Source organism: Dendronephthya gigantea, unplaced genomic scaffold, assembly GCF_004324835.1.
Source record: "Dendronephthya gigantea isolate DGI-Jeju-01 unplaced genomic scaffold, DenGig_1.0 000000F, whole genome shotgun sequence".
Taxonomy (NCBI): Eukaryota; Metazoa; Cnidaria; class Anthozoa; order Malacalcyonacea; family Nephtheidae; genus Dendronephthya; species Dendronephthya gigantea.
In genome coordinates, this window is record NW_021163010.1 from 3,273,136 (window position 1) to 3,284,291 (window position 11,156).

Consider the following 11,156-nt stretch of genomic DNA (forward strand, 5'->3'; position numbering starts at 1 on the left):
GGTTTCTTGATGGAATTCATGATTAATTTAATATTGTAATAAATAGAAATAAGTAAGAAACATCCTTCTTGACTCCTTTATCCTATCTACTATCGTTATTTTTGTTATTTTGTGATATTTTTTTTGCTTGGAGCCATTGCCCATTGTTACCCTAAATTATCCCTGTAAATCCCCTGCATCGTCCTTTCAAAATGGCTGAAGATTTAACACACGTGAAAGGAAAGGATCTTAAAGATTTAAAGGTAATGTATGAAAAACAATCATCACCAGCATTTTTGGATGCATATAAAAAGAGTAGAACCTACTGGGACGTCTGGGAGCAGTAATAACATACCACATGTTGAAACACAATGATCAAAGACCATTAGCTAGCATGTTCCCGCGTTGTTCGTAAATGATTGTATACATCCTTTCTTTGCATTTCATGCATCATTTAATCCCAAGTTCATGTAAATTGTTTTTTGATCAATATTCAAGAGTTTCCTTCTTTAAATTTTTTAACCTAAATCAAATACATAGATATTAGGTTATTATATTCCGTAAAATTTACCTTGAAATGTCAAATGTGACGGAATGTCTTTAATTAACAAACCATACGACTTTGTGAAAACCTACCCTCACTATCGTTTACAAACCTTATAAGGCCACAAATTTCCCATTTACTAAAGCATCAAAGACAAGGGATAGTAAGCTAAGAATTTGATTTCTGAAACAAGTTGTACGTCAAAATTCAAGAGCTGACTAACTGATGAACATAGGTTATACATAGGTTGAAATATACAAGAGAAAGTGTCTTGTGTTTTAGTTATTTTTTGGGATTATCTGCTAGGACAATCCTTGAGGATTGCTGTCACACTGCCACTTGATTATCTTGGATTATGTGTAATGTCAATATTAGAATATGATTGATTTTTTATGTTTTGTACAATCTATTTATCCCAGGTAGTGGAATTAAAAAAAGAGCTGCATGAGAGAGGCTTGAGCATAACTGGAAACAAAAGTGACCTAATTGCTCGACTTGAAGAGTATCTATTGAAACAAGGTACCAGTATCAGATCAGAGTGGTTTATGATTATTTATGTAATACTAAAATCTGGACAAGTTTAGGAAACCTCTATTTGACTAATATTAATTTTTATCAAATACTATAGTTATGTATTTGAGAATTGCTGTGCCCTTTAAATATGTTGTTTTTCAGTGCAATCATTTCCTTGTTTTAAATCAAATAGTAAATTTTTTATTCATATATGTAATGGTTCTATTTTGAGTATTTTATTTGTTGTTAGGAGATGACCAGGAAGAGATTGAGGTTGAAGTAGGTGTGTTTGACAGTGAGATTGAAAATATTGGAGGTGATCTGGAACAAGAAATAAGTGAAGACACATTTGATGAACAAGATAGTGGAGCAGAATCTAAGAATGAGCAGTCAGATGAAAAGGTTTGTGTGCATGTGAGTGCCTCATACTGATAACCTACTAATAACATTACCGGTATATCATTCCAAGTGCTAACAATCATGATTTATTTTATATATACCTTTAGACTGACATACCAACTGAGAATATCCCACCATCAACTGATGATCTAGTCAAAGTAGAAGAAAATTTGTAAGTTATAAAGGACATTGTTAACAGTAACAAATCTGGATGAAATCCATTCAGAATATTCATAAACTATATGATCTTACCAGAAATATTATTTCATATTTTGAACACTTCTTGACAATTGCTCATTTTACAAATATATACTTTGACATTTTGGCATCACTTTCTTGCAGGAATTTTATCAAAACTGTTGAGAAGCCGAAAACGATTTCATTAGACTTGCCAAAAACTGACAAAGAGGTATGATTCTTGCAAACTTGTGAATGATAAAATAAAAAGTTACTTGCTCTACTATTCAAGAATCAAGCACTAGTCCAATCTTAGTAAACAACACTTGTGTATGTATTTGAAGGCATTGTGTCTTATTTATTTCAGAGGAAGATAGACAGACAACAGAGGTTTGGTGTTCCATTAAATGAAAAACAAAAGAAACTAGCAAGGGCAGAGAGGTATATTAACAAATAATTTAAATGCAGTATAAAATAGCAGTAAAGCAAACAATTCATACAGTTTGTTATGTTTTAATTACTGATAAAGATTTGGTGGTGGTGGTGGAAGTAATGAAAGTCAGAAAAATGACGTTTTTACAAAAGTATGTGTTGGGCAACATTTGTGTAATTGTATTTTTTGAGTATGAGTAAATGTTTAGTATATCATATTTTAATGAATCCAAACATTTTAGGATTCACCAGATATAGAAAAGTTATCAAAGCGAGCTGAACGATTTGGAGCTGTTTCTCCCATTGTGACCAAGGTAGCCATAATGCTCTCAATATTGCCCTGAAACTTACATACTCTATTAGTTTACATAATATGCTTACTATCTTACACTTAGACTGTTGAAGAAGATAAAATAAAGAAGAGAAAAGAAAGATTTGGTGTTTCAACATCGGGCTTGTCTTCTGATGTCGAGGTGCATATCTTATAGAAACCTGAGGGTCAAAATCGCCTTTTTTATAAATGTGTATACAATTTATTCCCTCTTTTTTCTTTTAGGCAAGGAAAAAGATGCGGGCAGATAGGTTCAAACAAGCTTAATTCGAAATCAACTGGGTAAAGCTACATGCAACTACTGTCCGCACCCTGTATTTATTCTATGTGCAAGAGTACAAAGTTTCATCCGCATTATTTTATATTAATTTAACGCAAACACTTCGAACTATTTCAGTGGTCAATATGCGTTTCATAAGTTATATCACTTACTGTAATGACTGCATCTATAGCAAAATATAGTTTCAGGATACAGTAACCAGCCTGTCAATTTAGTCTTGCTACAATTATTCATTTTTTGAAAATTGTTTGCTTTAAAACCTAATACTAAAAAATATTGGAATAGCAGGAATTGATTGTCAAGCTTACTGTAGTACCTATAAATTGTTATTATATTACTACATGTTTAGGAATGAACAATGGTTTCAGTATCTGTTTAATATAACACTCATACACTGTTTGTAATGTTCTACACCAAATAAATAGTTAAATACAGTACATATAGGAAGAGTGAAAATTTACAAGGTTCCTATTATTTCTATGATTTGACTCTTTTTGGAAATCTTGTACAGAAAAATAGATCAGTGATATTATATTCCTCTTTAATTATTATATTTACCCAAAACATAACTTTCACAAAAAGATTGGAATGAGTTGTCCTTGTTCACCATAAGGCCTATTTAGACTATGCAAGTATGCAATTCTGATGAATGCAAAAGAGGGCCTATGCCACAATCCTCATTCAATTTTGTTCAGGGTGGAATTTAAAGTGTCACGTTTGTACGTGTGTTCATACGTTCACATACGCCAGGGTAAGAATTGTATACGAGAAATCGCATAGTGTAAATGGGCCTTTACATATGAGGGTGGTACAGTACGCTAGACCACACATTATTATGACCACGGTGCTAAAATGAATTTAAGCCTGATTTTCACTTTTTCTTCATTTACAGCCATGTCAAAAGTCTGGACTTGTATGTAAAATAAAACAATCCCTTTCGGTTCGGTTTTTCAACACCCCTAACTTAGCCACGCATTACGCATATCGCACTATTATCAATAAGAAACTTTAATATATATCTCAGAGTCTAATACAATACATACCTAGTTGTGTGCACATAAAATCATTGCTGCGTGGATCGCTATGCTGGAAATTTCATAAAAGCGAACATGGCGGTTGAACTCATATGAAAACTGGGCTTTCATATTATCATATACATTGACATGTATTTGAGCTCTGTTTTGAAATTAGTGCCCATCGAGGTGCCCATGATCTATGCATAACCATTTGCATGTATTTGGGCTCTATTTTGAAATTAGTGCCCATGATCTTGGCGTTAGGATTTCCATCAATGAGTCCTACAGATATAACGAATGAATACTTCAATCGGGGTGTGTGTGGGAGAAGGGTTATACCCAACTAAAATTTGCAACCCAAATTTGAATTCAATTTCTTTAATCAATTTCGTAAGAATGCCCCATACTCAAATCTACGATGAAGTGTGCTGAAAGAGGTATAAAAAGGTCGTTTCTGATGTTCGAAATACCATAAAATGGAAAGCTATAGAATAACTACAGATATAAATTAGCTCTTATAAAGGTAGTTATTATATACATTAGCAATTCCGCACGACAGATTATAATTTGCGTCGCTAATATTGTATTTTGCTTACGTTGTTTTTTGGGTTGTCCTGTACAGCATACCATTCTAAGCAGTAAAGTACCATCAGTAAACCACTACCAATGATAATGGTCACCCACATAAACACATTCCATGCAGGGGAGACATTGCTTCCTTTCTTCGGTTTCAGAAATACAAATGAAACTGCAAATAATATGAAATGGTATGTAGGTAAAACAAAATTTTCAGATATTAATTTTTACCAACAAAATTATCAGGTTACCGTAATCAAAAGTTGAAAATACAAAAGTATATACAATGAAATATGAAAAGCTGATAGTTACCTCCAATACCGAAGAACATGATGAAAAGGATGGGAAAGAAGAAGTTGAATGTAACAATTAGGATGTATTCATGAACAATGGCGGAAAGGAAGAATGTCGCAATCATAGCGACGCTACGATTTCCATAGAAGAGCTAGAAAATAAAAGCATTGATTACATAATAATATATATCCATGGTCGTTGCTATAATTGTTTATTAATCTCACAATAGTTGTCTATTTTATCTGGAGGGAGAGAAATTGGGGGGAACTGTCCATGACTGCGAATGACTTGTATTCACCAAGTATATACTTGCAGTCTACTGACCCAAATATAATTTATACGTAATTTAGTATGCGTTGTATATATAAAAAAGTTGTTTCAAGTTCGGGGAGTATATATACAGTATGTGTAATATAGAAAAGTGTTTTACCCAGTAAAAGTCTCTGTAAAAATAAGCATACAACCAATCATGAACAACAACATTCCAAGTCCGGTAATAATCAGCATACGACGATGCATTCCACCAATCCTAAGAAAAATAATAAATATCATTTATACCCACCATTACTTAATACTGAAGGTTATAAGTAGCTAAAACATAAGAACTCTATTTTTTATTCAATATCACAATCAGCACAAAATGAAAGCTGTTTTCTAGAAAATAGTTACTCTTTCATCGCAGCCGAACCAAATACAGGTAATTCAAATAACGTAAATCAATACCCTGTAAAACATTCTATCAGCAAATTTCATCATCTCAGCAAAAGCATTCAACCATGAATGTAGGATACAAAAGAATCCTAAGACCAAAACCAGAGTTCCCGGTAGCATAGCATTAAAAACAGAGAGTACAAAACTCCTACAAAAGACAAATACAACACCTGTGTATTGCAAGTCCATAACACGTGAAAAAAATGCAAAAAAAAAATGAACACAGATCAAACAAAAAGCAAAAATACCAGTAAGATATTCCTGTAATACTGGAATATCATGTGTACTCACTTTAAATTCGGAGGATTCTTTCCTGTGTCTCTAAAAACAGGTACACAGAAACGAGCAAAAATGTAGTAAGTGTAAAAAACGCATCCAACAACTTGCGCAAAGTTGGAGACGACATATTTCCAGCGGACCTTAGGCGTTCTAAAAAAACAAAGGCAAAACAAGATTATTAAACATCGACATAATCGTGTGGAATTCGAGCTTGCACCCAAGGAAATTCAAATGAGAAAAGATTCATCAATTGGCATTCCAAACGAGAAAAGATTCATCGGATAAAACGTTTACTTACTGTGGGTATGAATCTCTGTAAACTAGAGTTGGAGCAAACAGAAAGTAGAGAAACTGACTAAAGCCAGGAATGTTGTTATTAGCTTTCATCCTGACGTCATCATCATATCCTTCATCATCATCCGTTTTTTCATCATCACTGTTCTTTTTATCATTAACTAAAACTCAAAAACAGTTGCTTCATTGAAAACGATACCATCTTATATCCAGTATTTCTACTTAATCCCGCTGTGTTCATTATAAAGTTAACAATGATTATATGTATACGTGAGTCTTTCAAATTTTACTTCTACTAATGCCTTAAACCTATACTCACCTCTGTTATCTGCAGCAATAATACGTGGAGCAACTTCCCTGACAAAAGCGTGCATTTTCAGGTAAAAACGAATCTCAATAAAGAAAAAAAAACAATTTCTCACTACGCATAGTCAAATCACCTCCGGTCTCTGGAGAATGCAGGTCTCACGGTGTGAAAACCCTGTCTCACGGTGCAATTTTTCTTGCAACTTGAAATGCAATCCTCTTTTAACAGTTGTAAATAAGTGCAGAGTATTCAGAATGTAAGTATAAAAAATGTACATGGAGTGTAATGAACATAGAAAATTCGTAGTTGCCAAATTTATATCCCTCAAAAGTAGAACTGTAAGAAAAATTGCACTGTGTAACAGGGCCTTAAGACTCGCCATAATATCTTATTTGTAATTAAGCTAGTGAACCTACCTGTTCCATAACGAGGATGACCCTGGACACAGGCGGTAGTTGATTATTGCTGATCGCATTGAGAGGAAATAGAAACAAAACGACAAGATAAAGAAAAAAAATTCCCAACCAAATGAAGTCAACGATTCTTGTTGTAGTTGAGCGAGTGGAAACCCAACCAATAAACAATGGATACGCCAGGAGTGTTTGGATCTGCATTAGTAACCACGTGACAACAACTACAGATACGTTACCAAAAGCCCAGAATATAATTGAGAAATCTACAACCAACCTAGAGTGCATGGACAGAGAATGTACATTGACCGTTCTGCTTAGCGTTTTCATTCACATTCCATTTTTAAAAAACCAGGAGAAACTAGGCAGTTTATATACATGCAGCTCTAATTCATTTTTGCCTGCTCTAATTATATGGATCTAAATATATCTACATAAAATATATAGAGTATGATTAAGACTCCCCAAACCCTAAACCAGACCTACACTTCCCGCTTAATCAAGGAAAATGTTAAGTCTATTTTCGAAATGAATCAAATGATCCCTTCTTACCTGCCGTGTTCAATGTAATCATACGCTAGTGTGTTTAAGCTGAAGACGATAAGTATTGCAACAAATATGTTGTAAATAGTTCGAATATGAGAAACTTCAAGTAGTTCTCTAAAGAAGAAAATTTCACATTTCAGATAAATTTTAAAAAGGTAAGCAAGTTCAGCTTGGAGCTGTGACGAGATTTATCAACACTTCAGCATGAATTCTTTCAAATTGTGATGGTGAAGTGAAATTTGTGTGCATGCAACTTACGTGAGCAACGACTGCCTCTCTTTGAAAACTTTTCTTGCATCCATATGGCTATGTGAATTAAAGAGATGAAAACAATTAGTGCTCCTTCCACTGTCGCGCGAAAAAACACACCATCCCAAAAATAACACACCAAATCATCAAAAGAATCCAAGCCTATGCATCTATTCAATCGTTAATTTCATAAGTATCATCATGGATAGTTAAAAGACTGATTTTATTATCCATGGCATCATTTAAATCTTTTACGTGCGTATACCTACGTACAAAAAAACCGACATTGGCCTCAGTATATTACAAATATGTACCAATGATGGACGTCATGCACTTGCACACAACACAAGTTTGTGCATTACAGCTTTCTTGAATGAGATGTTGATAATTATGTATCAGGCGACTGAGCTGATATTTACTTAGATTTAGATATATGAAACAAGGTAAATTTGACCTTTCGACATGACCCAACATGGCCCTGCACTAACCTAAAATATTACAAGTAGTGCAATCTTGGAAAGCAAGAAACTTTTAAAGATATAGCCAGGCATTATACGTGAGCCTGGTCCTGTATATTTGATCTCAGTTAAAAGGTGTAGGTTCATATCACTGAGTTTTTTCACAAAATATAAAACAATGGACACTCCGAAAAGGATTAATATTTTTATTTCGACGTTTCGCATAACCACTCGATTCAGAACATCGTTTGTAAAAGATGCTGAATATTAAATCTTTATCATGTATGATTAAATGAATCAGACAAAATCATATATGATCCCAACGTTTACTGACGAAAAAGGAATTGCATACCAGGCAATTATACTAGGCATGCAGAATGAGAAAAGTGAGAAAACAGCAATATTACTCAAGTCATGAGAAACTTTACTGGGAAAACAAAGCAAAACAAAGAACTGATCTGGTTTTAAAAGAACGCTTCTGTACCGTTGTAAAAAAACTCACTCGACAAAAAAGACTTAAATCAGCTGTTCCCTTCCGTTGACGTAATACAATATATAACGTCGACTGAAAGAGGCTAACAGGGCGGAAGTTGACTCAGCTTAACCAGTATTAAAACAACAAAAAATGTAAAAATAAATTGCACAGGTTACTGATTATAGTTGTTTAGTAAATGTCTTTACTGAATGTCTCTAACCGCGTTTCAATATAAACGCGGCGGGATAGTTACTCATTTCGCAAGATTGTTAAAGTCTGTACCTCGTCTATGTATAATTTTAATTAGGTAAAGTATGATAGTTTGTGGGATACTCATAGCGTTATATTTTAGTGAAATGTAAAACTAGTATTCAATAATGCAATACCAAAATAATTTGAATCCATGAAAATAATTAAATAAAACCTTCTGTAACGCATTCATTTCATATCCGCACTTTAATGTTGTTTCAAACAATCAACCAAATTTTAAAAGCCTGAGAAGTGGCAGATGTTAACACAATTGAAATAAACCCATATATAGTAATAAAATTAAATAACATCAAGATATACAATCTACACACAGATAATGAATTAGGATTAGAAAGAGGATGAAGATTGTTTGAGAGCTGTCTAAATTTTACCGGATGGCAAAATCATGCAAAATTTTTAAAAAAGGTTTCTATATCAAACTGGATGTTTAGAACATAATTCATAGAAATATTTCCTTTACTTTAGCTGGCCGATTTGGTAAACCTTTTATTTTTAAATTGTCGGCTTTTACATGCAGCAATGGGGATTGACCTGATGATCCTGTGATCCCTTACATAGACAAACTTTGTTTCCAAAAAATCAATAAAAAGGATTTTATAGTTAATCTTAAGCATTCTATTAAATCACATTACTTTATTATATTTGCTTAAGAATATTGGTTACCAGTATTCAATCTTAAAGCTTCACAGCTTCACGAAGTAAAAATGGCATACCACCTGCCTGTTCAAAATAGCGCAGGATTGTTACTGAATATTTAACATTTTTAATTATCAAATATTGCACAACTTGCTATTTTTTTTCAATCCTTAAAGATCTTTTCAATCTTTGGTCATATTTCAGGCATATTTTAAAATGGTACTGGTATAGCCAGTATTAATTATGGAAAGAGTATTGGACAGGATTCATATATTATGTCCACCAGGAATGCTGGAGCAGGGAAGGCAGGAAAGGCAGCTGCCCCTCTTGCTTTTAGACGTGAGACCCTTTTATTTTAATGTATTACATTCTATATCAAGAATGTCAATAAGAGTAGCACAAAGGTCTAGTCCAAGACACTGATATTATCTTGGAAAGAGGTCCTGGACCCAAGGCTTAATTTTTAGGCCTAAACCATCTATGGCCCAACCCCCTTATCTAAAACATCACAAAAATAGCATAGTTCATGTATTTTGCGCCACTCAAATGCGATCATCAAATTATGCTTGTAAATGCTATAAAGACAGTGGCATTGTCAGGGTTCTATTTTTGTGGCTAAAACATTTCGCAGGGGGCACCAGCTTCTTGAAAAGCTGTTATTTCATTGTTATCTAGAATGTGATGTGATCAATAATAGGGAACCTTACTTTTTGCAAACACTTTATCTTTCTTGATAAATATACTCTTACAAAGCCAAATTTCTAAGTTTGGGGTTCAAATCAAAACAACACCTCATTCCTTGACCTGTCACCAGATTTGAAAAGCCAAATTAATAAGGATTAAATCCTGTATATTGCATGCCCAGGGCACACTAACAACAAGCCCAGTTCATTCAGGCCATCTATCCTACAACATAACCTTAAAAGCTTTACTTTGTCACTCCAATTCACTGTCTCAGCATTATTGACTTACTTTCTAGACGAGATCTGCTCACCGACTCCTCCATTCCTTGCTCCGTTACTGTTATCCGCTAGAATATCATCGAACAAATTGTTTAAACTTGAATTAAAATTGTCTTCTATTTGACCAATAAGTTTTTCTTTCAGATTCTAGAATAAAATTATTAAATGTAACTATAAAATGAAAACGGGATCGGTTTTTATAATAATATCTATATTCCAAATTACTCGGTATCTCGGTAACAACCCACAAACCTCAGCCTTGGCTCTAAGTTGTTCTCGCCGCATTTCGGTTGTATTCTCTCTTGTATTGACTAATTAGATGAAATCATTTTTATCAATCGGGCAGATTTTAGTTTACAAAGTATACTGATTCTTCAAACAGTCCAAAATACTTACACTGGGGAAACTGGTTACCTAAATGCTTAGTGTTCGCCATGATCGTCGCGGTATTAATAAACAGATATACGAAGAAAGACACCTTTTATTTGAAATAGATGAATAAATACAATTAAATTTTCTGGGACACTTACCTCACCTCAGCATCCCCGAGCCTTCATTACCATCAGTAAACATGTGAGTTCAGCTTGTTTACTCACCAAGAAACAAGATAGAACAACTAGAAAAGCAAAAGTGAACAATCCAATCGATCCAATACGAATGTGTTATATTCAATATATTAGACATCACAACCCGCATAGGGGGATTAGCTCAAATGGTAGAGCGCGCGCTTAGCATGCGCGAGGTAGCGGGATCGATGCCCGCATCCTCCAAAACGCTTCCTTTTTCCGGAAAATACTTCCGTTTCTTTTAATTTCCTCTTTATTAACAAGACGCCTTCTCCCTCCGTTAATGATAAAGTCCATAAAGAAAATAAATTATGTTTTTTAAAAAGATTTTACATTTTCAAGAAAGACCTGGGTACGAGGGTATGGGTAGGAGAATTGGAACAAGGATGAGGTAGAGGTGGAAAATGATCAGTAGACCCTGTTGCATTGGGCGCATCATATATCTAAATCTT

General features: G+C 33.9%; 2 protein-coding genes and 1 non-coding gene across 4 annotated transcripts; 2 read left to right on the forward strand and 1 right to left on the reverse strand.

Moving 5' to 3' along the window:
• Positions 1 to 89: 89 nt before the first annotated feature.
• LOC114516586 (SAP domain-containing ribonucleoprotein-like) lies at positions 90 to 2,924 on the forward strand. The gene is made up of 10 exons (XM_028536116.1): positions 90 to 242; positions 943 to 1,042; positions 1,287 to 1,438; positions 1,543 to 1,607; positions 1,778 to 1,844; positions 1,980 to 2,053; positions 2,142 to 2,196; positions 2,287 to 2,358; positions 2,440 to 2,517; positions 2,601 to 2,924. Exons 1-10 carry the CDS (start codon positions 192 to 194, stop codon positions 2,640 to 2,642), a joined length of 756 nt encoding a protein of 251 aa, XP_028391917.1. The 5' UTR covers positions 90 to 191; the 3' UTR covers positions 2,643 to 2,924.
• An 83-nt stretch (positions 2,925 to 3,007) lies between these two features.
• On the reverse strand, positions 3,008 to 10,801 carry LOC114516569 (sterol O-acyltransferase 1-like). 2 transcript variants are annotated; one of them, XM_028536105.1, is made up of 14 exons: positions 10,669 to 10,801; positions 10,391 to 10,449; positions 10,149 to 10,285; positions 7,347 to 7,394; positions 7,095 to 7,202; positions 6,549 to 6,819; positions 6,145 to 6,217; positions 5,830 to 5,986; positions 5,544 to 5,681; positions 5,265 to 5,400; positions 4,972 to 5,070; positions 4,560 to 4,692; positions 4,268 to 4,419; positions 3,008 to 3,953 (listed from the first exon to the last, which is right to left on the reverse strand). In XM_028536105.1, exons 2-14 carry the CDS (start codon positions 10,421 to 10,423, stop codon positions 3,900 to 3,902), a joined length of 1,539 nt encoding a protein of 512 aa, XP_028391906.1. In that variant the 5' UTR covers positions 10,424 to 10,449; positions 10,669 to 10,801; the 3' UTR covers positions 3,008 to 3,899. The 2 variants fall into 2 exon arrangements, with proteins under 2 accessions (XP_028391906.1, XP_028391900.1); XM_028536099.1 differs by lacking the exon at positions 10,669 to 10,801 and adding an exon at positions 10,535 to 10,627.
• Positions 10,802 to 10,835: 34 nt separating this feature from the next.
• On the forward strand, positions 10,836 to 10,908 carry Trnaa-agc. Its single transcript has one exon. It is a non-coding gene; the product is annotated as a tRNA-Ala (tRNA).
• The last annotated feature ends 248 nt before the right edge of the window (positions 10,909 to 11,156 follow it).